The 24,626-nt window shown below is 45.8% G+C and overlaps 2 protein-coding genes across 5 annotated transcripts in view; one reads left to right on the top strand and one right to left on the bottom strand.

Moving 5' to 3' along the window:
• The first annotated feature begins 2,771 nt into the window (after positions 1–2,771).
• Positions 2,772–8,034, top strand: tppp3 (tubulin polymerization-promoting protein family member 3). 3 transcript variants are annotated; one of them, XM_023269372.3, is made up of 4 exons: positions 2,772–2,881; positions 5,217–5,428; positions 5,597–5,750; positions 6,468–8,034. In XM_023269372.3, exons 2-4 carry the CDS (start codon positions 5,241–5,243, stop codon positions 6,657–6,659), a joined length of 534 nt encoding a protein of 177 aa, XP_023125140.1. In that variant the 5' UTR covers positions 2,772–2,881; positions 5,217–5,240; the 3' UTR covers positions 6,660–8,034. The 3 variants fall into 3 exon arrangements, with proteins under 3 accessions (XP_023125140.1, XP_054865232.1, XP_054865664.1); XM_055009257.1 differs by lacking the exon at positions 2,772–2,881 and adding an exon at positions 2,901–3,158; XM_055009689.1 differs by lacking the exon at positions 2,772–2,881 and adding an exon at positions 4,208–4,971.
• A 4,922-nt stretch (positions 8,035–12,956) lies between these two features.
• Positions 12,957–24,626, bottom strand: part of LOC111567952 (transient receptor potential cation channel subfamily M member 1-like) — a 33,082-nt gene continuing 21,412 nt past the window's right edge. For both annotated transcript variants that reach the window (XM_035947734.2, XM_055012582.1), the window contains exons 19-28: positions 24,476–24,616; positions 23,166–23,294; positions 22,784–23,035; positions 21,915–22,089; positions 21,097–21,117; positions 20,414–20,558; positions 18,332–18,534; positions 17,431–17,563; positions 16,480–16,850; positions 12,957–14,860 (exon numbers count right to left, since the gene is read on the bottom strand). In XM_035947734.2, coding sequence (XP_035803627.1) covers positions 14,244–14,860; positions 16,480–16,850; positions 17,431–17,563; positions 18,332–18,534; positions 20,414–20,558; positions 21,097–21,117; positions 21,915–22,089; positions 22,784–23,035; positions 23,166–23,294; positions 24,476–24,616 — 2,187 coding nt within the window. In that variant the 3' untranslated portion in view covers positions 12,957–14,243. The remainder of the gene's footprint in view (positions 14,861–16,479; positions 16,851–17,430; positions 17,564–18,331; positions 18,535–20,413; positions 20,559–21,096; positions 21,118–21,914; positions 22,090–22,783; positions 23,036–23,165; positions 23,295–24,475; positions 24,617–24,626) is intronic.

A 24,626-nucleotide genomic window follows, 5' to 3' on the forward strand; every position in this document is an offset into this window, starting at 1 on the left:
TGTCCTGCAGGTTGCTGTCGAGACGCTGGACAACATGATGTCAGCAACAGCTGCTTCCTGCTGACATGAGGTCACTTCCTGCTCCCTTTGGTCTGCATCAGTAAACAGAGTGTTTACGTTCTGGTCTCCATGGAGATGGACTCACAGCTGGAAACCGACCAGGAGGTTCCATCAGGAGATGTTTGATCTGATGAAGCAGAACTACGGGTTCCTCAGCGGCCTATCAAAGCTGTCCTTAGAAGCTGATTAATCTGATAGATCTGATTGGTCTGATTGATCAGATTGATCAGCTCTATCAGATCAGTAACGTTCCGTCACTGATGTTCTCTGATGTTCAGAGTATCTGGATTGTTTATATTTCTTTGAGCCAATCACAGAGCAGGATCTGAACTTCCTGTTTCTGAAGGACTCACCTGGTCTTCAGGTGTCTGTTAACACCTGGTGGAGGGAAACAGGTGATCCTCCAGCTGAACCTCCAGGTGATCCTCCAGGTGATCTTCCAGGTGATCCTCCAGGTGATCTTCCAGGTGATCCTCCAGGTGAACCTCCAGGTAATCCTCCAGGTGAACCTCCAGGTAATCCTCCAGGTGAACCTCCAGGTGAACATCTGTGTTCTTCTGGGTTCCACCACCAGTAAATGACAACGAACAGATCAGTGTGTTTCATGAATCAGACTGACGGCTGCTGGAAACATGTTGATCACCTGGAGGTTTGTTCAGCTGGACTGTCCTGATGCTGGAGCTCTGGGGTCACCTTTCCACCAGCTGTTGTTCTGTCTGGTTTTCATTTGGTTTCTTCTCCAAATCTTCTCCAACTGCTCCTCATCAGAGACTGACCACCAGGTGGTGCTCACTGGATGGACCTTCTCTCTGGTTTAATCTTCTTCAGTGAATGTTTTCTGGTTTCTTTCAGGAACTGAAACCCTTTTCAGGAACTCCGCATTTATAGCATTTTAGACCGACAGCTGATCAATAATTAATAAAATGATCCATGGATCATTCTGGTTGGAATCTTTATTGATCTGAATGAAACTGATCATTTCTGACGTTTTAATGAAGATCCATGCTGTGAGATAAACAATAATCAATAATCACTATTTCTGGAGCAGAAGAATCATCGGTTTATCTGTGAAACCAACCTGCAGCTTCACCATACTGAAGTCTTCTGAATTTATTGATCAGCTGTGATTGATCATCTGTGGTTGATTAGCTGTGATTGATCAGCTGTGATTGATCAGCAGTGATTAATTAGCAATGATTGATCAACTGTGATTGATCAACTGCGATTGATTAGTAGTGATTGATTAGCAGTGATTGATCAGCTGATTGGTTTCTAGAAGAGTCTCCATCTGCTGAACCTTCAAGCTGCTGGTTCTTCCAGAACCTTCTGGATCCACCTGGAACCTTTCAGGAGTTTGGTTTGATGAAGCTTCACTCCAGAGCTGCAGCTGATGATTGATTTTATTATTGATTAATCCATCCACTATCTATACACTGCTTGATCCTCACTAGGGTCATGGGGGGGGCTGGAGTCTATCCCAGCTGACTCAGGTGAAGGCAGGGGACACCCTAGACAGGTCACCAGTCTGTCACAGGGCTACATACAGAGACAAACAATCACTCTCACATTCACACCTACGGGCAATTTAGAATGATCAATTAACCTCAGCATATTTTTGGACTGTGGGAGGAAGCCGGAGTACCCGGAGAGAACCCACGCATGCACAGGGAGAACATGCAAACTCCATGCAGAAAGATCCCGGGAAAGCCGGGACGCGAACCAGGGATCTTCTCGCTGCAAGGCGAAAGTGCTAACCACTACGCCACTGTGCAGCCCTATTATTGATTGATCTATGGATTATTTTCCGGATCAGTCAATCAATCAATCGATCAATCAATAAATCGATCAATAAATCAATCAGCTGTTTGGTCAGAAAATAATGAATAAAGTGAATCACGGTTTCCTGGAAGCCCCATTAAAGCTAAAAATAAACTATAAAAACGATAATAAACTTTATTAAACTATAATCAATTCTAATAATCTGTATTAAATTATAAATAAATTATAAATAAACTATAAAACTATAAATAAACAATATTCAATTATAAATAAACTATAAATAAACTATAATAAACCATAAGTAAACTATATTAAATTATAAATAAACTATAAAAAACTATAATAAACTATGAATAAACTCTAATAAACCATAATAACCCATAATAAACAGGGTCAGTCTCAGACTGTATTAAACTATAATTAACTATAATAAACCATAATAAATCATAATAAACAGGGCTAGGGTTAAACTATAAATAAACTCTAATAACCCATAATATCCCATAATAAACAAGGCCAGGCTCAGACTGGATTAAACTATAAATAAACTACAATAAACTCTAATAAACAGGGCTGGGGTTAAACTATGAATAAACTATAATTAAACTATAAATATACCATAATATCCCATAATAATCAGGGTCAGGCTCAGACTGTATTAAACTACAATTAAACTATAATTAAACTATAAACTATAAATAAACTATAATTAACAGGGCTAGGGTTAAACTGTATTACACTATAAATAAACTATAATATCCCATAATAAACAGGGTCAGGCTCAGACTGTATTAAACTATAATAAACTATAAATTAACTATAAATAAACCATAATATCTCATAATAACCAGTGTCAGTCTCAGACCTACACTCTGTGTGTTTCCCCTCAGTGACCTCTGACCTCTGGAGCCGACAGGCGGCTTCCTGGACGCCCCACTGAAGGACCCGCCCCTCCCCTACTGTCGCCATGGCGACGGGATAAACAGACGATAACAAGCAGCTCTGAGCTCATTTGAAGCTGAGACAGACGGAGAACAGACAGGTAGGACTCACAGACACACACATATAGACACAAATATAACCAAATATATACAAATATACACACAGCGTCCAGATGTTTTACTGGTCTGGAACCAGTCTGGCTCTGGTTCCCAGTAGCTCCTACTGGGATGGACTGACTGGAATCGTTCTGCTGCTGGTTTGATGGAAAACAGAAATCTGGAGCAGAAACACCTGAAAACTGAACAAACATCTGGAATAGACTGATGTTCAAACTGGACCAACATCTGGAATAAACTGATGTTCAGGAAGATTAACAGGTAGTTTAAAGGCTGTATGTGTGTGTTACTGTGTGTGTGTGTGTGTGTGTGTGTGTGTGTGTGTGTGTGTGTGTTACTGTGTGTGTGCGTGTGTGTGTGTGTGTGTGTGTGTGTGTGTGTGTGTGTGTGTGTGTGTGTGTGTGTGTGTGTGTGTGTGTGTGTGTGTGTGTGTGTGTGTGTGACCGACACACCCCAGCAGAGCTTCTGTCTAAAACCATTTTTTGTTATTTTTAATTGATTAGTTCATTAATTAGTTTATTGATTAGATTATTGTGATTTCTCAGAGCTCTTAATTTGTTAAACTTCTGAATAAATCATTACAGTTTTTCATTTCCATGTTTTCTCTGTTTTAAATTAATTCTTTGACTACGTGTGATTTTAAAGTCTTATTATTTTATAGGTATGTGTTATAGTCACAGTTTATTTCTACTATCTGCCACTCTGCAGCAGTAAAAGAAACGTTAAACCCAATGAAACTGATTTCTATTGATTATTAATTTCTGATCGTCCATCCTTGGGGTTTCAGAACTTTATTAGTAGTTTTATGGTTACAAACACTCTGCCCAGAGTTTTACCTGTCAGGTGACCTGCAGAGACACCTGCAGACAGGATTCAGGGCTTAAGGACTTCATCAATCACCATCTTTATTGATCATCTATTGATCTGAACAGTTCCAGGGTTTAGTCTGATCCCTCTGACTCATCATGGATCGACCCAGACCCAGTTCTGGTCTCCAGTTAGTTTATCAGGTCTAGTTCTGGATCATCTGGAGAACCACCACAGTTCTGCTGTGGAGTCGGTCCGTCTGAGTGGCTCTGAGTCTTCATGTGGTCCAGACTGATTCCAGATGTTGTTCTGAACTGGTTCTGAACTAGTTTAGGACTGGTTTGGACTGGTTTTGTTCTGGGTTTGGACTGCTTTTGCTCTTGTTTAGGACTGGTTTGGACTGGTTTTGACTGTTTTGGACTGGTTTTGAACTGGTTTGGACTGCTTTTGCTCTTGTTTAGGACTGGTTTGGACAGGTTTTGACTGCTTTGGACTGGTTTTGAACTGGTTTGGACTGGTTTTTGACTGGTTTTGACTTGTTTTGACTGGTTTTGGACAGGTTTTGACTGCTTTGGACTGGTTTTGAACTGGTTTGGACTGGTTTTTGACTGGTTTTGACTTGTTTTGACTGGTTTTTGACTGGTTTTGACTGCTTTGGAGTGCTGTGGACTGGTTTTGGACTGGTTTTGTTCTTGTTTAAGACTTGTTTTGGCTGGTTTGGACCGGTTTTGGACTGGTTTGGGTGAGCAGAGCAGGAGTTTAGTTTTGTGCTGCAGCAGGACAATGAAGCATGAAAACACGAGTGTGTTTGTCCAGAAAGTCAGAGCGCCTCGGTCACCATGACGACCAGGGTGGAGGATTGCATCAGTGTGAAATCACAGCAAAGCGAGAAGACAGAGTGAAGTCACGTCTGCAGCTCAGAGAGAAACAGCTCAAGAAACACAACAGAAAAATCAGACACAGAATGAGAAGAAGTCAGTGGAAACAGCCAAACTGTCCCAGAGTCTGGAGACATGGAGACAGAAAAACATCTCCAGGATGAGGAGACAACATTAGTTCAGAGTTTAACATCTGAGAAGACATGGTGGACATGATGGTTCCTGGTTTTTATGTTTTGGTAAAATAAATAATCAAAAGTTTGTTCCTTGTTTTTTCTGGTTTCCATCATTCTGAGTCCTCCTGCCAGAAGACATCTCTGAATTCTCTCCTTCTTCATGGTGTTCTGGTTCCTCAGAACTGCAGGACTTTAGATGAAACATGGACCTCAGTGAGTTAAAATGAGACAAACTGCTGCATTTAGTTCTTGTAGTTCTTATTCTCTGTACCTCCTCCAGATCTTTGTTGATGAACCCATCATCACGTCTGCTGGAACCAACAGTTCATGAAGGTTTGAGGTGTTTGGTCCAACCAGCAGCTCTTTAACCCTTTATGATGATATCTCGGAGTGTTTCTTTGAAGCTGTTTTTGATCTGCTGATGGTTGTGGTGGCTGACCTGGTTCTTCTCTCCTCAGTTCTGTGCTGCAGGTTTTTCCATCATGGCAGAGAGTTTGGACATGGAGGAGCTCCTCACGGCCTTCAGGAAGTTCGCTGTCCACGGAGACACCAAGGCCACGGGAAAAGAGCTCAACGGGAAGAACTGGGCCAAACTGTGCAAAGACTGTAAGATCGTGGACGTGAAGAACGTGACCAGCACCGATGTGGATATCGTCTTCTCCAAAGTCAAGTGAGTGTTTCTGCCTCACTGATGGGAACCTGAAGGTGTCATCTTCTCAAAGATCTCTCAGACCTTTGGCCCGTACGAAGCTACAGAATAGTTCTTTGTTATGAATCAATGTTCTGACTCTTCTGGACCTCCAGCTCGGACTCTGACCTCTGTTTGGTGTTTCTGCAGACAGAAGTCGTCTCGGGTCGTCACCTACGAGGAGTTTCGCAGAGCTCTGGAGGAACTCGCTCCCAAAAGGTTCAAAGGCCAAAGCAAAGACGAAGCTCTGCAGTCGATGTTCAAGCTGGTGGAGGGTCGAGAACCCACCAACGTCGGTGTGACGGTGAGACCATGATGGTGGTGAAGAAAGTTCTGATGAGATGTGAACTCTGGTTTTGTCTGACCGACTTTAGATCCTGAGATGATCCAGAACTACAGTTTATACTGCACAAAGACCACTTTCACTTTATGAATCATGCAGTGTAGTAGAGACAGTCAGACCATTCTACAGCTCTGTTTTATCCAGTATGTTCAGTCAGACCATTCTACAGCTCTGTTTTATCCAGTATGTTCAGTCAGACCATTCTACAGCTCTGTTTTATCCAGTATGTTCAGTCAGAACATTCTACAGCTCTGTTTTATCCAGTATGTTTAGTCAGACATTCTACAGCTCTGTTTTATCCAATAGAGACAGTCAGAACATTCTACAGCTCTGTTTTATCCAGTATGTTCAGTCAGACCATTCTACAGCTCTGTTTTATCCAGTAGGGACAGTCAGACCATTCTACAGCTCTGTTTTATCCAGTAGGGACAGTCAGACCGTTCTACAGCTCTGTTTTTAAAAAGTAAGGACAGTCAGACCATTCTACAGCTCTGTTTTATCCATTAGGGACAGTCAGACCGTTCTACAGCTGTTTTAAAAAGTAGGGACATTCAGACCATTCTATTGCTCCATGGACAAACTTCTGAATATGATCTGAACTTTGTGGGTCCTCAGTGAGGAGCTGTTCCAGTTCAGACCATTTACCGTTTGTTGTATTTTCCTTCGTGTTTCAATCAGAAAGTGTCGAAGACGGCGGCGGTGGACCGACTCACCGATACGGCCCGGTACACCGGATCCCACAAGGAGCGCTTTGATGAGACCGGTAAGGGCCGAGGCCGCGAGGGCCGTGAGGAGATTGTGGAGAACACGGGATACGTGGGAGCGTACCGGAATGCCGGGACGTACGACACCAAGACCAAAGACAAATAAAATGACAGGAAGCAGCACCACCTGCTAGGAGCTGACTAGCAACTACAGCTCTGATACAGCACTTAGTCTGGACCAAACCTGGAACCGGGACTCCTCTGAGTGAGTGTGTGTGTGTGTGTGTGTGTGTGTGTGTGTGTGTGTGTGTGTGTGTGTGTGTGTGTGTGTGTGTGTGTGTGTGTGTGTGTGTGTGTGTGTGTGTGTGTGTGTGTGGACAAAGCTTTGTGTTCAGCTGCACTCAGATCAGGTGAAACATGACCAGGAGTGATCAACAGTCTGCAGTTCCATCAGCGCCCCCTTCAGGCTGCTGTGGTCGTCACACACCTGGACAAAGGAAGGACCAGGATCAGAACCTATAGAACGTGTTCATCCAGCTGAAAGTTTTCATCTTTTATTGCTTTTCAACACTGAATCATGGTCAGCTTCATCTGACTACTGGCCACCAAGACACCCTTGACTCCTCTGAAGGAGTTCCAAGCATGGAGGTGGCAGCATCATGATGTGAGAAGTCTGAACCTGAAAAGTTCTGCTGACTCAGGATCCCTGAGGAACCTGACAGTTTCTAAAGAAGTGTCATGACTTTGTAGAGTCTTTTCTGTAAATTCTTGTCCAGAAATGAAACTGAACTCTTGATGATTCAGCATTGAAGCAATAAAAGGAACCTCTGAGGGAACTGAACAGGTTCTATAGGAGCCATCAGGAAACACATCCGGCTACAACTTCCTTTGCTGTTTGATTTAAAAACAAAACTGTCCTGGTTTTTAGAGAGAGTTGTCTGATTTCAGGCTTCTTGGATACACTGAGCTTTTTAAACTTTATTTAAAAAAAAGTCAGATTGGTTGAACAAACAGCTGCACATTTACTGGAATATTAATACTAATAATTCATCTTTTCTCTTTTAAATGAACGTGATCAACTATGGATTTAAAATGCTTCAGTCTGTGTGGAAAACCTCACCTGGTTCCAGGTAAACGTGACATCACAACTCCTGGGACTGTTCAAACTGGAAACTATAGCATCTACTGATGACTGTGAGGTGTTTAGGGAGCATCTGGAAACTGCAGATTGACTGATGACTGTGAGGCGTTACACTCATCACTTTGAATTCACGTATAAAATGTCTCCATAATCCAACCACAAAAACATGATTTATTCCTGAGAACAGAAACTGAACCTTTGTCTTCCTGAGCAGATGTTGCACCCCCTGCTGGTGTCTGAGGATATTACTTTCTGTTATTAAACCCAGAATCTGCAGCCTTCTAAAACCTGAATCCTGGTTCTTTGATGTTTATATATTTATCCACATTTTACTTCTTCTCCTGCAGTTATTTTGAACTTGTGAAGCAACTTCACTGAATAAATGAAGATTTAAAAAGTGTTCTGTGTTCTCTGTGTTCTGTCTCCAGGAACCTTCTCAGTTCTTGAGATTCTTGTGGAACTTTAAACTGCAGGTTCACGCTGAATGTTTATAACAGTATAATATACTGCAGTATAGTAATATAATATACTGTAGTATAGTAGCATAATATACAGTAGTATAATAGTATAGTATACTGTATTATAATAGTATATTATACTGTAGTATAGTAGTATAATATACTGTAGTATAATAGTATAGTATACGGTAATATAATATAATATGCTGTGGTATAGTGGTATAATATACTGTAGTATAATAGTATATTATACTGTCATATAATAGTACAATATGCTGTAGTATAGTGGCATAATATACTGTAGTATAATAGTATAATATACCGTAGTATAGTAGTACAATATATTGTAGTATAATAGTATACTGTGGTATAGTAGTATAATATACTGTGGTATAATATATCGTGGTATAATATATTGTAGTATATGTTGTAGTATAATGTGTTGTAGTACAATATATTTTAGTAAAATATATTGTAGCATAATGTGTTGTAGAATAATATATCATAGTATAATATTTTATAGTATGTCTTGTAGTATAATGTATTCTCATCGTCGTCGTCGTCGTCGGCATCCTTCCGTCTTCAAGAGACGATGGAGTAGTTCCAATAAGTATCGGTTTATCTGCACTTGCGTGAGTGGCTGTAGAGACCCACTCGTAAGTGACAGTCCCGGTGGCACATGGCACAGACAAAGGATGTTGCTTCCTGATTTCTCTGGCGTTCCTTTTGCCTGGAATGTTTTGAGGCGATGGCTTTATTTCTCAGGAGTTCCCCCTCGCGAACCCCACACTTCACAATTGATCGCCAAGACGCACGGTCCTCGGCTAGGCTTTCCCATTTGGCGACAACGATGCTGCACTGCTTCAGATCTCTCTTGCAGACATCTTTGTAGCATAGGCGAGGGCAGCCAGTTGGTCGTGCGCCCTCAGCCAGCTCACCGTACAAGAGGTCCTTTGGGATGCGTCCAGAGTCCATCCTTTGCACGTGGCCAAGCCAGTGTAGGCGTCTTTCTCGCAAGATGGCCACCAAGCTCAACATCCCAGTGCGCTGCAGCACCTCCACATCTGGTACTCTGTCCTGCCAGCGGATGTGAAGAAGGCGGCGCAGACATCTCACGTGGAAGCTATTGAGTCTCTTCTCCTGCCTTGTGTAGAGGGTCCAAGCCTCACTGCCATAGAGGAGAGTGCTAAGTACACAGGCTTGGTACACGCGCAGCTTTGTCTTCTTCGTGAGGCTGGAGTTGTTCCAGACCCTGAGGTGTAACTTGAACATGACTGCCGCGGCTTTGGCGATCCTGCTACTGACTTCTACTTCTAGGGAAAGCGAGCTGGAAATCGTAGACCCAAGGTATGTGAAGTTGTCCACAGCCTCCAGCACATGCCCATTAATGGTGATCACGGGGGGTTGGTCCATGCCCTGCGCCATAACTTTTGTCTTCTTGAGAATGATGGTCAGTCCGAACTCCTTGCAGGCATGGGAGAGGCGATCTACAAGCTGCTGCAGGCCCTCCTCCGTGTGGGATACTAGGGCAGCGTCATCCGCAAAGAGAAGCTCACGGACGAGCACCAGGAACACCTTGGTCTTGGCGCGGAGACGAGCAAGGTTGAACAGCTTGCCATCCGCCCTGGTGTAGATAAATACTCCTTCGCTGCAGTCCTTGAAGGCATACTGGAGGAGCATCGAGAAGAAGATGCAGAAGAGCGTCGGCGCAAGGACACAGCCCTGTTTCACACCGCTGCTTACAGGGAAGGCCTCGGAGGTGGCACCGTCGAAGTAAACTGTGCTGTGCATGTTGTCATGTAAGGAGGTGACGACAGCGAGCAGGTGTGGGGGACAGCCAATCTTCTGGAGAAGCTTGAAGAGTCCGCTCCTGCTGACCAGGTCAAATGCCTTCGTAAGGTCGATGAAGGCGATGAAAAGTGGCATCTGCTGCTCCTGGCATTTCTCCTGGAGTTGGCGCAGTGAAAACACCATGTCCACCATCGATCAGCCAGCGCGGAAGCCACACTGGGACTCTGGGTAGACGCGGGAGGCGAGGGTCTGCAAACAGTTAAGGGCCACCCAGGCAAAGACCTTCCCGACGATGCTAAGAAGGAATATCCTATGATAACTATTGCAGTCACTTCTATCACCCTTGTTCTTATACAAAGTGACGATGTTCGCGTCGCGCATATCCTGATGGATATGTCCTTCCTCCCAGCAACGGAAGAGCAGCCTGTGTAGGGGCTCAAGCAGCGCAGGCTTCCCGCTCTTCAAGGCCTCGGCTGGAATGCCGTCGCTCCCCACTGGCGAGGCAGTCGATGGCTTTGCTGAGCTCCTCCTTAGTGGGCGGGTCGTCAAGCTCTTCCATCACTGGCAGGTCGGGAATGGTGGCCAGGGCGACGTCAGTAACGACGTTCTGCGTGGCGTACAGCTCGAGGTAGTGCTCCACCCAACGTTCGAGCTGCTTTTCCTGATCCGTGATCACATTGCCTGTCTTTGACTTAAGGGGGGCAGACTTTCTGGGGGCTGGGCCTATCGCTTTCTTGATGCCCTCGTACATGCCTCTCGTGTCTCCTGTGTCTGCAGCTTTCTGAATGCTGCCACAGAGATTTTGCCAGTAGATATTGGCACAGCGGCGAGCAGTCTGCTGAGACAACTTCCTGGCAGCCCTTAGTGCGGCGAGCATGCGGGGGCAAGGGGAAGCCTTGTAGGCAAGCAGAGCTTGCCTCTTCCCCTCAGTCACAGGCTCTATCTCCTCCCAGTGTGCCTCGAACCAATCAGCGTTCTTGCGCTCCTTCTTACCATAGGCTGAGATGGCTGCACTGTACACTGATTCACGGAGGCGAGACCACCTTGAGTCAGAGGTTTCAGCTCCAGATGTCTCACTGGTGAGGGTCTCGTCGAGATCTTTCAGGAACTGCTGAGTCCTGATTGGGTTCCCGGTGCGGCAAGTGTTAATGCGCGGCCGAGCTTTCCTCTTCGCATGGTGGATCCTGCGAGGGATGACACGCACCTTGCTGGCGACAAGGGAATGGTCTGTGTCACAGTCAGCACTGTGGTAGGTGCAGGTGAGGAGGACGCTAGCCAGGTCCCTGCGCCTGGTCAGGACCAGGTCGAGCTGGTGCCAAATGCGGGAGCGTGGATGTCTCCAGGATACCTGGTGGATCTCCTTGCATGGGAAGAAAGTGTTGGTGACGCACAGGCCATGGAAGCAGCATAGCTCTAGCATGCGCTGGCCATTGTCGTTCATCTTCCCGCGACCATAGGCGCCAAGGCAGGAAGGCCAGGCCTCTCGGTCAGCCCCCACTTTGGCGTTGAAGTCGCATTGAGGATGGTCGCTGGGCCAGAGGACGTAGACAGCCGGAGAGACAGAACCCTCTCCGTACCTGCAGAAGGAGGCTCGATGGAGGCCATGAGGGTATTCTTCACAGCAAAGCCGATGCCATGCAGGCGGTTTTCCTCAAGGGGCTTGCCTTGCCAGAAGAAGGTGTAGTTTTCTTCCCTGAGGGTGCCACTGTCAGCGAGCTGCGTCTCCTGCAAGCAGGCGATGTCCACGCGGAGCCTGGAAAGCTCTTTGTCGATTATGGCGGTCTTTCTTGTATCATCAATTTGTAGGATGTCAGTTGAGAGGCCGGGACACATGGTTCTTATGTTCCAGCTTGCGAAACGAAGGCATGGGGTCTTCAATTTCTTTCTATTCATTTGTCTGTTTTTGCCTGGTACCGGTGTTTTTTGGCCCACTCTTCGAATCGGAACTCTACTCTCTATGCACCCAGTGGAGCAGGTAAGCCATGGCGGAACAGCACCTAACTGGCTGGGGGCTGCCCAGCTTGAGGCGGGCGGTAGCTGTTTAGTGAGACTACGATGGTCTCTCCCACTGACGGAGATGGCCCCTGGCACCCATTTCCTTCACCAATCGGTTGGGCTTATGACCGGTACTGCACATCTCCCGTGTTGTGTCGTCACATTTCAGTGGCGCTGGAGTGTCCTCTCCAGTGGAGCTACGTAGCCTGGGCAATGTATATGGGAGATGAGCTGTTGTCCAGGCAGCAAGCCCCCCCTCTCCACGCTGCAGGCAGATCCAAGGGAACAACGAGTGTTGATACAGCTTGGGCATCAGCAGCGTCGCAGGAGTTGCCGGAGTGACATTTAGTGTCAAACCGCCTTCGGGACTCCAGCTCCTGATTTTCTGTCAGGGTTTACTCCCCTAGCCTTTCCCTCGAGTGGGTAAGCCGCAAGGCAGCGGTGGTTTGAAATCAGAGTTCCTTCTCCTAGATGAGCAGCCTTCCAAGGTTTACGAGCCCCATCTGCCCGAAGCAACTGGTTTTAAGGCGCCAGTGATCCGCCTAAATTGCCCTCTCTTGTCGGTGGAATCAGGTCCGCCGTGCTTAGAGACTAAGCCACTCGTGAAGGCCAGGAGTAGGACTTTGTTGTCAGAGGCTATGAATTTGAGCATGCCTTGGGAGCATTTTGTAGGAAAAAGGGTGCTTACCCCTAGTTCCACCCCCGGCAGTGTGACAACCCATTTGGACCCAATGTATTCTAGTATAATGTTTTGTAGTATAATATATCATAGTATAATATATTGTAGTATAATATAGTGTAATGTGTTGTAGTATAATGTATTGTAGTATAATATATAATAGTATGTTTTTGTATGTATTCTCAGGGTGTTCTACAATGTGTTTCTCATTCACATATTCACACAATAAATCTTCTAGATCTTTATAAATTCATTTGCAGTATTTGCACTGTGTAAATAGGCTTTCTACCTGATGGTAGTACACATTGTGGGGTCAGTGTACTGTCATGTATTGCAGTATTTACTGTACTTCAACACCAGATGTTTTTAACAGAAAAAAGCTTAATGTTTGACACAAAACAGGAAAAACTTGATTTTATTTCCAAGTTCATCAACAGATGTTTCTATGTAAGGAGGTCAGACCAGGGCAGATGTATAGGGTTCTACAGGGTTCTACAGGGTCCTACAGGGTCCTACAGGGTTCTACAGGGGTCTACAGGGGTCTACAGGGTTCTACAGGGGTCTACAGGGTTCTACAGACTTCTACAGGGGTCTACAGGGTTCTACAGGGTTCACAGGTTCAGGAGATGTGTAGAAGTTTCATTCCATCTGAGTGAAACTCGTCCAGTCATGTTCAGTCCTGTTCTTCACATCATCCCATCAGACAGATTTCTAATCAGCCTTCAGATGTTCAGTCCACATTGGGATGGTTCCACCTCAACCTCAGATGGCTGCTTCCTTCTGCTGGTTCTCTCCATGATGAAGTCTGTTTGGATTCAGTTCCTCAGAGAGTCTCAGAGCTGGACCGTTTGTTTTAAACTACTTTCTGGTGACTGGTTTTCCTGGGCTGTGGACCTGATCACCAAACTATACGACATTCCACTGCAGACACTCAAGGTGTTGAAATGTTCCCAGGATCAACCCTCTGATCATTCCTTTCTGTTCCCTCTGAAGATCCAATAGCTTCACGTTAACTCAGACCAGAACCAACAGTTACTGGATGGAGGTCCAGTTCTATGTAGGAAACATCTGGAGGACTTTATGTTGTTGATGGTGATGTTAGAGAGGAGAAGAAGCTGCTGCATGAGAACATGTTGTCCCCTGAATTTAACCAATCAGTACTCAGACCCTCACAGAAGTGTTTCAGAGTCCCTCAAAAGTCCTGAACCTGAAGTAGGAACTTTTTCTCCCCTAATAACGACCCTGGAAGAGGTTCTGTAGGGATGGTTCCTGAAAGAGGTTCTGTAGGGACAGTTCCTCAATGAGGTTCTGTAGGATGGTTCCTGGAAGAGGTTCTGTAGGGACGGTTCCTGAAAGAGGTTCTGTAGGGACTATTCCTCAAGGAGGTTCTGTAGGGACGGTTCCTCAAAGAGGTTCTGTAGGGACAGTTCCTCAAAGAGGTTCTGTAGGGGCGGGTCCTGGAAGAGGTTCTGTAGGGACGGTTCCTGGAAGAGGTTCTGTAGGGACGGTTCTTTCAGTCAGAACATGAACCAAGGCTGGTTCTGTCCTGAAATGGTCTACATGTTCCTGAGGTCACCTCGTCTGTCATTGAATGTTGTCTAGAGTCCTCTGATGTCTCGGAATTTTGTCGTCTTTATTGCTGGAATGTTGGAGTATCAGCTGATCTATTGATCCCTGCTCAGTCCTTCAGCAGTCAGAGTCTCTGGACCTGGACCGTGGCCCGGTGGTCCCCCCACTGAAGGCTGACAGCAGGTCTTTGACGCTGCTGGCTGAGCGAGGTTTCTCCTCATCCTCCTTCTTTGTCCTCGTCTTCCTGGGGTTGATGTTGAGACTCTTGGAGCGAAGTGTCAGGTACTTGCTGTCCTCCCCCACCATCAGGTCCTCATCCGGTCCATTGGCTTCACCCTCTGGTTGTTTGCTGGGCAGCTCTGACTCCTGTCCTCCGTCCTTCTCCGGTGTCTCTCTGGGTGGACCAGTGGCCCCCTGCTGGTCCTCCTGGGTGGGGCTGTAGATGATACCACTGATGGACCTCCTGTGGGAGGACGGGGAGCTGCTGAGGGTCGGAGAGTAATGGGAGATCTTGGACCTGTCCAGGGGGAAGGACACTGCTGCCTCCAGTCGGCTCTTATCTGACGGTTCTTCCACCTCAGCCTTGGTTGGGTCGTCCTGAGCTGAGGAGGTTCTGGTGTTTGGTTGGAGGTCGGGATCACACGGGGAGATCAGGATGTCAACACTAGACATGGACTGAGCTCCTTCCTTCAGTCCTTGAACCTCCAGAGTCGAACCAAACTCCTTCACATCTCCTGAAAAGAGGCACCACAAGAACAAACAGAAAGTTATCATTTAACCTCCATCCTTCTACCATACTTTTCCTGAGAGCTTCAGTAGAGATGCAGGTTTTTAGGATTCTTAAAGAGTCTTCTACAGTTCTGAGTCCCAGCTCCTCATTCTAACCACCAGCTCACATGAATCAAGGTCTGAATGGTGCAAAACTACCAGAAAGATCTCAGGACTGCATTCTAAGTAACCGATAGGGGGCGCTGGAGATCACCCTCTAGTCAGAGATGCTGGTCCAGTTTGATGTTCTCCTTCGTTCTTCTCTGTTCACAACCTGAACTTTACTGTCCTCAGAGTCTCTGATTCTTCAGGTGCATCTAAAGTATATAAAGATTTGAGATAGTAAACTACAGGAGAACCTTTATATAGGAGGATAAACTACAGGAGAAACTTTATATAGGAGAAAAAACTACAGGAGAACTTTTATATAGGAGAACCAATACAGGAGAACCTTTATATAGGAGGGTAAACTACAGGAGAACCTTTATATAGGAGAATAAACTACAGGAGAACCTTTATATAGGAGGGTAAACTACAGGAGAACCTTTATATAGGAGAATAAACTACAGGAGAACCTTTGTATAGGAGAATAAACTACAGGATAACCTCTATATAGGAGAATAAACTACAGGCAAACCTTTATATAGGAGAATAAACTACAGGAGAACCTTTATATAGGAAAATAAATGACAGGAGAACGTTTACATAGGAGAATAAACTACAGGAGAACCTTTATATAGGAGAACAAACTGCAGGAGAACCTTTATATAGGAGAATAAATGACAGGAGAACCTTTGTATAGGAGAATAAACTACAGGAGAACCTCTATATAGGAGAATAAACTACAGGAGAACTTTTATATAGGAGAATAAACTACAGGAGAACTTTTATCCATCCATTATCTATACACCGCTTAATCCTCACTAGGGTCGCGGGGGGGGGCTGGAGTCTATCCCAGCTGACTCAGGTGAAGGCAGGGGACACCCTAGACAGGTCGCCAGTCTGTCGCAGGGCCACATACAAAGACAAACAAGCACTCTCACATTCACACCTACGGGCAATTTAGAATGATCAATTAACCTCAGCATATTTTTGGACTGTGGGAGGAAGCCGGAGTACCCGGAGAGAACCCACGCATGCACAGGGAGAACATGCAAACTCCATGCAGAAAGATCCCGGGAAAGCCGGGACGCGAACCAGGGACCTTCTTGCTGCAAGGCGAAAGTGCTAACCACTACGCCACTGTGCAGCCCCTGAGAACTTTTATATAGGAAAATAAACTACAGGAGAACAGCTGATCAGGACCAGGATTCTTCTGAAGGATCAGAGACTCTGAGGACAGTAAAGTTCAGGTTCTGGACAGAGACAAGAACGAAGGTGAACATCACTATTCAGCTGGAACGTGTTCTTCAACCAGAGGGATGTTTTTCACCTTCCAGGTGTTTTTCAGGATGGTGCTACCTGAGAGGGGAAGTGGGCGGTGGGGTAAACTGACAGCCAATCAGAGGCAGAGTTGAAGCTGAAGCCTCACAGTAGCTCCGCCCCTCTAACACCTGGTCATGTGACCTGTGGTGAGGCGTCCTACCTGCTGCACCACCTCCTTCACCTCCTCGTCTCTCTGGGCTCAGCTGGACCTTCTTGTCAGGTCCGTCCAGGTCTCCGGTCATGGAGGTCCGGTCTTCATGGTCCAGCTGGTACCGGTACAGGCTGTAGCCGTCGGCACTGTTGACACTGCCGTGACGCAGCAGGGAGGTGGGGTCACACATGGAGGATGCTCTGGAGTGGGACCGGACCAGCTCAGCCCGGTCCACGCCAGCCAGCTTCTCCACGGCATTTATCATCCGGCCAGAGAACTCCTCCAGCTGAGACAGGCGGAGGTCCACGGTCTGCAGGGAGGCCTTCATGGAGTGCTCCCTCTCATTCACCTCCTCCAGACGCATGAACATGTTCTCCACCCTGACGGAGGAACCAGAACATCAGTTAGAAACAATAAAAACACCTCCAGATACATGAACATGTTCTCCACCCTGACAAAGGAACCAGAACATCAGTTAGAAACAATAAAAACACCTCCAGATACATGAACATGTTCTCCACCCTGACGAAGGAACCAGAACATCAGTGAGAAACAATAAAAACACCTCCAGATACATGAACATGTTCTCCACCCTGACAAAGGAACCAGAACATCAGTTAGAAACAATAAAAACACCTCCAGATACATGAACATGTTCTCCACCCTGACGAAGGAACCAGAACATCAGTGAGAAACAATAAAAACACCTCCAGATACATGAACATGTTCTCCACCCTGATGGAAGAACCAGAACATCAACATCAGCAGCTGGAGTTTAGGATAAAAACACATCTGACAAGCAGTTTAAATTCTACGTCAGTGGTTTCATGAAGTCATGAACATCTGCAGGTTCTAAAGCTCCATCACATGTTCTAAAGCTCCATCACATGTTCTAAAGCTCTGTCACACGTTCTAAACTTCAACACGTGAAGCCCCATTGCCATGGCGAGCCCTCCTCACCTCTCAGACGTGACTCTGATCCGCTCGTTGTTGGACGACTGCTTCTCGTCGTCCTTCTCTCTGAAGTATTCCTCCACACACTGCTCCTCAAACTCATGGAGACTCTTGAGCTCTTCGGCGTTCAGCACCAGCTCTGGTTAGGAAACAGAAGTTAGAGGCACTGGTTCTGGTTCTGGAGAACCTCAGAGACTCAGAGACGTGGTGGGACCTGCAGCGTGCAGCAATAAGCCAGATTAATGAAGAGGAATAAATGTGATGGAAATGGAAAAAACAACACAGAAAACAACAAAAACGAGACAGAAAACAACAAGAACGAGACAGAAAATGGCAAAAATAACACACAAAATGACAAAAACGTCATGGCACTTTAGGGGAACTCCGGACTTATTTGGTACTTAAAATATTTTCAAATATTCTTTTCTCCTAGTTTTTTTTTAGCTTTGGTCTCAGGACAAGAACATTTACACAACTACTGCATGTTTTAGGATTATCTTCGTGGATTATTGGAAATCTGATGGCTGGGATGTACAATGTTCTCCAGTTCTGGACCCATTTAGGTTTATATATAGTTTATAATAATTACTGTAGTTTCTATTAATGTTGCCTGCTGATTGGTTCATAAATCTGCCAATAACGTGATTAAAGGAACCTGATTCTTGGAGGATCATTTCAGATTATTTCTGTTGGTTTCACCTCCACTGGAGATGTTCAGGATCAGAACAAACAGTTCTCTCCTGTATCATCTAAATGTCCAGCAATCCTGAACAGGAAGTGGATATTTTCTCCTCTGAACATCAGTTTATCTTCTGATGATCCATCAGTCAGTCACTACTTTAGAACATCTACAGGTTCAGGCTCCAAACAGAACCCAGGAGAACCCAGCTGATGGATCCAGACTTACGGAGGCGTCTCTCCCGGTCGTCATGCTCGCCCTCCGGCCTCCGTTGGCAGCGGCAGCAGAGCCTCTTCAGGACGATGTAGATGTGGGGGAAGACGATAAGGGGGGGAGGCAGGATGGGTCGGTCGTGGAAGGTCATGATCAGCTGATAACGCTGGAACTTCCACACCTGGTTCGAGATGGACTTCACTTCGAAGAAGGTGTTGCTGTGGAGGAAGAGCAGAAGGTCTGAGTCTCTGCTGCACATCTGAACAATTTTGTTCATCACTATCTACTCATCTGTCTCAGTTCATCATAAATCAGTTGTTCAGAGTCTGAGGAGACTGTCATGATCCCTGTTCCAGCCCCAGTTTCTCTCCTTCTTCCTCCTGTTCTCTCTGTATCTATCTGTTTTGATCTGTCTCGTTGGCTCCCTCTGTCTGTCTGTTATCTCTCCCTCCTGTCTCTCTCCCTCCTGTCTCTCTCCCTCCTGCTCTCCCTGCTTCACCTGGCTGCATTCTGCTACCTGCTGATTACTGCAATGAGTGTCAGCTGCAGTAATCAGCTCAGTCAGGACACCTGTTCACAATCACCTGTTGCAGTATAAAGCTCAGCTCATTCAGTCACACCTTGCTGGATCATAAAGACTGATGCCTCCATGTAGACGCTGTTTCCTAAATGGACTCCTAGATTTCCCCGCTTGGACTCTGTTTGTCGCCTGGATTTCTCTCAGTTCTTGTTTTTGCTTCATGTCTGCCTCAGTCATATTTGGACTCTGCTTTTCCCCAAGCCTGTCTCCCCAATCTTGAGAGTACCCCTTCTGGTTAGTTAGTTGGTTCTGTGTTAGTTTTGTAGATTTCCTCCCTTTTGTTTATTGTGAACTTTTTGTAGAGAGTTGATTGTGGTTTCCCTGCACCTGGGTTCTCTGACACCCCCCTCCTAATGGAAGATCTCTGATCATTGGTAGATTTCTGTTTCATTTAACTATTAAAACTCTTTAACTATCTGAACTCCAAACAGTTTCTGGATGTTTTTGGCTCCTGGATTGTTTTAACTCTCTAAAGGTTCATGTTTCATCTAAAGTCCTGCAGCTCTGAGGAACCAGAACATCATGAAGAAGGAGAGAGAACTCAGATGTCTTCTGTCAGTCAGAAACCAGAACAAAGTAGAATCTCTTTGGTTTTTTTTTTATTTATAAAAACATAAAAACCAGGAACCACCATGTCTCCTCAGATATTAAACTCTGAACTAATGTTGTCTCCTCAGACTTCTGTGGAGGTTCTCAGTCATCCAGGTCCTGGAGATGATAGAAGCTTCTAGAAGACGTTTCTAGAAACGTCTTCCAGAACCTCCAGTTGGTTTCTCCTACCATCTCATCATCCAGTAGATGTTTTGTGTCTCGCTTGCATCATTTACTGTCTTATTTTGGTCATTTTAGGTTTTGTTTTGTCATTTTCTGGTCGTATTGTCTCCTCATTCTGTAGACGTTTTTCTATCTCCATGTTTCCTCTCTTCTCTGCTCATTATCTGTAGAACATGATCCTCCATGCTGGATGGATCTCCAACAACCTGCTCCTCTGTTCTCTGTTTCTGCTGCGTTTATTTTATTCTCTCTGAGGAAACACTGCCTGCAGTTCAACCTGAAACTCTCTGAATGTTTTGGTCTCAGCTGAGTCAGTCCTGGAGAACCAGAACCAAGAGGAGGTTCTGGCTCCACAGAATCAGCTGCAGATGTTTTATTTTTGGAGTGTTTTTATTATAAAGCAATGTTAATTCAATGTCAGGACTTCAAGTTCAGATTTATGAACTTTTCTGTGGAATGTACAGAACACTCGATCCATTCAGGGTTTGTCCTGTAAAGACAATAAGTCTGTGGAACCTACCAACAGGTTCTGAGGGTTGATGTTTAATCAGACTCTAGCTGTTCTTCCATTCAACTTTTTTTACTTCCTAACCTTTTGTTCACTGTCCTCAATATTTCTGCTCTTATTTTACTTCAGTCTTTTTCTGCTCAGTGTTCTCATCTCCTTCTCCTCCTCATTCTTTCAGTTTCCTGCAGCAGATCACTGACGGTTTAACTCTGAGCTGTTCTGGGATCAGACTGACTTGAAGACGGCGATCAGCAGGTTGACCAGCAGGATGTTGGCCACCAGCAGGTAGCAGGCCATGATGGCAGGGGTCAGCCAGGCTCCAGGGATGCAGGGAGGAAGCTTCTTCCCATCTTCATCATACATGTTGTCTCCACACGGAGCTGAGACACACGTGTTCACAGTTAGTCCACACATCTGTCTGTCATGAAGACTGAACGAAGAACCAGACTGGAGCTCTTAAACGTTACAGCTCAGAAACACAGCAGGTTTCATTTCTAAATGTTGAGGCCAAAAATAAAAACAGTTTTTGTCTTTCTGAGTTCAACAACTTCAAATGAAACGATATTGGGTGGGATGAATTAGTCAGAGGAGTTTTAAATTACAGCCACATCATTGCTGGTAGCAGAAGCACAAGTTTTTACCGGTGATCTGATTAAATAAGGAGAAAGGATGATATATAATGTATGTAAACTATGGATGTTTCCAGGTCTTTCCTCTGACATTAAACTGCTGCAGGTTGTTCATCCTAAGTGTCTATCTGCTGGACTGATGAAGTTCTAAGAAGTTCTGTGAAGTAAAACAGGACACAGTGTTCCTACTCTGTGGTACTTGTACTGTAACAGAGTACTTCTACTCATGGAATGCAGTACTGAGAAAATGATCATGAACCTGATGTTCTCACTAGACTCAGATACTCACGGTTGATCTCCATCGCATAAACTGTCCACCAGCAGCAGGAGACAGGAAGCAGAACCGACCATAAGAGAAGGAGAAAGAACCAACCAATCAGAGCAGGAACCAGACAGATAGAGACAGAACCAACCAATCAGAGCAGGAGACAAAGACAGAACCAACCAATCAGAGAAGGAGACAGAGACAGAATCAACCAATCAGAGCAGGAACCAGACAGATAGAGACAGAACCAACCAATCAGAGCAGGAGACAAAGACAGAACCAACCAATCAGAGAAGGAGACAGAGACAGAATCAACCAATCAGAGCAGGAGACAGAATCAACCAATCAGAGCAGGAGACAGAATCAACCAATCAGAGCAGGAGACAAAAACAACCAATCAGAGCAGGAGACAAAGATAGAACCAACCAATCAGAGAAGGAGAAAGAACCAACCAATCAGAGCAGGAAACAGACAGAGACAGAATCAACCAATCAGAGCAGGAGACAGAATCAACCAATTAGAGCAGGAGACAAAGACGGAATCAACCAATCACAGCAGGAGACAGACAGGTGTCTTACTATGGACCCTAGTCTTAGGTCTATGGAGGATGAGGACAGGTGAGGACAGATGAGGATCAGGACAGACAGGCGTCTTACTATGGACCCTAGTCTTAGGTCTATGGAGGATGAGGACAGTTGAGTACAGGTGAGGAGGATAGACAGGTGTCTTAGTATGGATCCTAGTCTTACGGGCTATGGAAGGTGAGGACAGTGAGGATAGGTGAGGACAATGCGGACAGTGAGGAGGACAGACAGGTGTCTTACTATGGACCCTAGTCTTACGGTCTATGGAGTCGGCGAACACCTCTCCGTAGATCATCCAGTACGGCATGTAGAAGATGTTCCGGGCCAGACGCCAGGTCGGTTCCTCGTCTGGGTGAAGAATTGCCTGGCGAGCGACGCCGAAGCTCATCAGAACCACCAACATGATGACCACGAAGTACAGCATGTCGATCATCTGGACGGACACAGGGACGGAGACAGGGAGGATAGTGGAGGACAGTAGAGGACAGTAGAGATATTAGAGGACATTAGAGGACAGTAGAAACATTAGAGAAAATTAGAGGACAGTACAGGTGCAAGTACCTCAAAGTACTTGTATCTGTACTCTAAGGTACTCTGAGGTACTGGTACCTCAGAGTACTTGCACCTGTACTGTCCTGTACTTCAGGGTAGTCACCTGTTCTATGAGGTGCTCACTTGTACTCTGAGGTACTGGTACCTGTACTCTGAGGTACTGGTGCCTCTACTCTGAGGTACTCTGAGGTACTTTGAAGTACTCTGAGGTACTGGTACCTGTACTCTGAGGTATTCTGAGGTACTCTGAAGTACTCTGAGGTACTGGTACCTGTACTCTGAGGTACTGGTTCCTAAACTCTGAGGTACCGGTACCTGTACTCTGAGGTACTGGTACCTGTACTCTGAGGTCCTCTGAGGTCCTCTGAAGTACTCTGAGGTACTGGTACCTGTACTCTAAGGTACTGGTACCTGTACCTCTGAGGTACTGGTACCTGTACTCTGAGGTACTGGTACCTGTACTCTGAGGTACTGGTATCTTTACTCTGAGGTCCTCTGAGGTACTCTGAGGTACTCTGAGGTACTGGTACCTGTACCTGCAGCTACAGCAGTAATGTCCATGCGTGGTGTCCTACCATCTTGCCGATCATCATGACGTAGGGACCCAGGTACTTGTTGACTCCGAAGATGTCGAGGACTCGGATGTACCAGAAGATGATGTCCACGCAGTAGATGACGCGTCCATAGCCCATGTAGGGGTGATTCTGCAGCCGCAGCAGGAGGCCCAGCAGGAACACCCAAATGGCCACCAGGTCGGTGATGTTCCAGTAGTCCTCCAACCACACGTTGATCTTCTGCTTCAGCTTCCCAGGTTCTGACATCAGGATCTGACCACAGCAGGACGGTTAAAGAGCCAAACAGCAGAAACGTTCCACCAACATACAAGTTATAACAGCATCAGTACAATATCTACATGATCGACTGCTCAGGTGTGGGAGATTCACACAGGTGTGCTACCTGTCGGACTTTCTCCAGGCCCAGGGTGATGATGTAGGAGATGACAATCCACTCCTGCAGGGACGGCCAGCGCTCCATCTTCACCAGGATGATGTAGTTATACAGCATCAAGTACACCAGGTAGGAGATCTGACAGACACAGGTGAGCTGCTGCTCAGGTCACATGGTACAGACAACACGGCAGCTTTCACCTGAACTCAGGTGAGCTCTGGGTGAAAATCTTAGTGTTTGTTGGAACACCATCTCTGATACTTATACAGCAGATAGAATGATATTTACTTGTTGTTGTCTCTAAGTCAGGGACTAAACCTGATTTAAACTCTGATGCTGCAGCCAGTGGGAGGAGCTTATTCCAAACATCTGGCAGCTGTTTTACCTCCATGTCAGAGCAGCTGAGGAACAAGTTCTAGGAGATCTAACTTCCAGAATAAAGGAGCTCTGATGAGATGCTCCTGTTTCTACCTGCTGATCCTCCGCAGCCGCAAACATTCATTCAGTTCAGTTCAATTTGCCCCCCGGGGGCAATTCAACGGCCCCTACACAGAACAGGGGCAACAACTGTACACTAGTGATACTGCTCAGATCTCTGCTGGACCAACATCCACTCAGAGGGCAGCTGTTCTTCTGACTGAAGTGGATCCCAGAGCCCTGATTGGTCACAATGATGTTCAGAGATGTGATAAAAAAATAAACAGCTGAAGCAGGGTTCCTCCTGCAGACCAGAACTCCAAACACCAGCAGAACACCAGCAGGTCTGGTTATGTGTTAATTTTATCTCCTCTGTGGTTATTTTTTACATTAGCTGATCAGCTGTCTGGTCTAAAGATCTTCAGTTCACTGCCATAGAGGACAGAAACCAGAAGATCTTCACTGTGAAGAAGCTGCAGTCAGAGAACAGTTTCATTAAAGATGATTCAAACTGATGAATAGTTCATGGAAGCAGGTGGAGGATGAACTCATCAGATATCTGACTGATCACTGCAGCTCTGATATTTACACTAATATCTGGAACTACTAGTCACTGTGAAGCTGAGGAACCTTCATGGAGAGACTACTAGTCACTGTGAAGCTGAGGAACCTTCATGGAGAGACTACTAGTCACTGTGAAGCTGAGGAACCTTCACGGAGAGACTACTAGTCACCGTGAAGCTGAGGAACCTTCATGTAGAGACTACTAGTCACCGTGAGGCTGAGGAATCTTCATGAAGAGACTACTAGTCATCATAAAGCTGAGGAACCTTCATGGTGAGACTACTAGTTACTGTGAAGCTGAGGAACATTCAAGAACCACTACAGTGAAGGGAACCCACCGTGTTGAACCAGAACTTGGTGAACGGAGCATTGTAGAACTCGTAGATCTTCCTCCCAATGGGAATCCTCTTGCGGTGAGTCTTCTGGTTCTCCTCTTCATCTCCTTTCCGTGACATAGAGTCCACGTTGGAGACGGCATCCTGAAACAGA

This window comes from Amphiprion ocellaris, chromosome 1 (genome assembly GCF_022539595.1).
Source record: "Amphiprion ocellaris isolate individual 3 ecotype Okinawa chromosome 1, ASM2253959v1, whole genome shotgun sequence".
Taxonomy (NCBI): Eukaryota; Metazoa; Chordata; class Actinopteri; family Pomacentridae; genus Amphiprion; species Amphiprion ocellaris.

Excerpts from the sequence above, each read along its gene's own strand:
- tppp3 (XM_023269372.3), top strand. The coding sequence starts at position 5,241 with ATGGCAGAGAGTTTGGACATGGAGGAGCTCCTCACGGCCTTCAGGAAG. Across the intron at positions 5,429-5,596 it reads ATCGTCTTCTCCAAAGTCAA|ACAGAAGTCGTCTCGGGTCG; the intron begins GTGAGTGTTTCT and ends GTGTTTCTGCAG. Across the intron at positions 5,751-6,467 it reads CCACCAACGTCGGTGTGACG|AAAGTGTCGAAGACGGCGGC; the intron begins GTGAGACCATGA and ends TGTTTCAATCAG.